The sequence below is a fragment of the Antrostomus carolinensis genome, unplaced genomic scaffold (genome assembly GCF_000700745.2).
Source record: "Antrostomus carolinensis isolate BGI_N321 unplaced genomic scaffold, ASM70074v2 scaffold34408, whole genome shotgun sequence".
In the NCBI taxonomy this organism is placed as follows: Eukaryota; Metazoa; Chordata; class Aves; order Caprimulgiformes; family Caprimulgidae; genus Antrostomus; species Antrostomus carolinensis.
This window is the reverse complement of record NW_010332999.1, coordinates 33609-35039: the sequence shown is the minus strand read 5'-3', so window position 1 is coordinate 35039 and position 1431 is coordinate 33609. Positions and strand designations below refer to the sequence as shown.

Below are 1431 nucleotides of genomic sequence, written 5' to 3'. Positions count from 1 at the left end.
TGTTTATGGAAGTCCTGTACATCCATTGATGGAGAAGCTACGTCATTCCCTGGAAAGGCATCACCCCTTCCCCATCCAATGGATGGAAATGAAGAGTTGGGGAGGTTTTGAAGTCATGAGGGTCTGTGACAGACGTGTTTGTGGTTATGATTTTTGATATCTTAGCTGTAGGTTTCATAGTGACGTTCCCTTTCGATGGATGAAGCTGATAGCCTGGCAAAACCAAAATGCTGGTGGTACCAAGGCACGTTCCCCAGCTTCCCTGCCCATCCTCTCTCTCCTTGCAGTGCGTGACATGTGGGAAGGGGTTCAAGAAGCTCTGGTCCCTCCATGAGCACAACAAGATTGTCCATGGCTACGCTGAGAAGAAGTTCTCCTGTGAGATCTGCGAGAAGAAGTTCTACACCATGGCCCACGTGCGCAAACACATGGTTGGTGAGTGGAGGAGGCACCAGTGCTATGGGGAGATCTTGTTAGGGCTGTTCATCCATCCTTTATTCATGAAGGGTGGTTTTTTTGCTGCTGTCGTGTTGGGAGTTTAGGGCTGGACTTAGTCTTGGGTGAGCTTTCATTCAGGGGGTACCTGCTATGTAGCTGCCATACGTCCTCCTGAGAGGGCTTTGGGTTTGCTGGGGTTGGGAACAGCAGCTGGGACGTGGGGAGATGGATGCTCAGGGTACGGGGAGGCCACCTGACCCTGCTCCTCACCATTTCAGCTCACACCAAGGACATGCCATTCACCTGTGAGACCTGCGGGAAGTCCTTCAAGCGCAGCATGTCTCTCAAGGTCCATTCACTCCAGCACTCTGGGGAAAAGCCTTTTAAATGTGAGGTAAGGTCCTATGGGTCCTCTCACCCCATATCCTCTCTAATGGGCAGAAAAACACTGATTTGAAGAAAGATCTTTCACTTCTTGGGCCTTCCCCTCTGCTTTAGCTCTAGTGTTGCTTCCCTCTCTAGAAAACTTTACTTCCCTTCCTGGTTTGACCGTCCCACCAACCCTATGATGAAGCTGGTGGCCCACATCATGATCTCTCTGTCCAGTGCCTGGACTTTTGATCCCACCCCAAGCCTATCCAGCTTGCAAACTTGGCTGTGTGCATCCCAAAAAGCCATTTATTTGGGTTATTTTTTGAAGAGGAAAGTGATTTTTTGCACTTCTCCAACATGTTGGTGATTTGTTGGGGACGTGAGGGGTATTTTGGGTGCTCAGCAGCAGCTCATCCTCTTCTTGCCCCTGCAGAACTGCAACGAGCGCTTCCAGTACAAGTACCAGCTGCGCTCCCACATGAGCATCCACATCGGCCACAAGCAGTTCATGTGCCAGTGGTGTGGCAAGGACTTCAACATGAAGCAGTACTTTGACGAGCACATGAAGACGCACACGGGTGAGAACTCTTTGCCTTGTCCTCAGCCCCTGCGGTTGGGCAG

The 1431-nt window shown here is 50.9% G+C and overlaps 1 protein-coding gene across 1 annotated transcript in view; it reads left to right on the top strand.

Annotated features, from left to right (window-relative positions):
* The first annotated feature begins 227 nt into the window (after positions 1-227).
* The window catches only part of LOC104529427 (zinc finger and BTB domain-containing protein 47), an 8159-nt gene continuing 6955 nt past the window's right edge, over positions 228-1431 (top strand). The window contains exons 1-3 of the mRNA XM_029086425.1: positions 228-435; positions 717-832; positions 1244-1388. Coding sequence (XP_028942258.1) covers positions 228-435; positions 717-832; positions 1244-1388 — 469 coding nt within the window. The remainder of the gene's footprint in view (positions 436-716; positions 833-1243; positions 1389-1431) is intronic.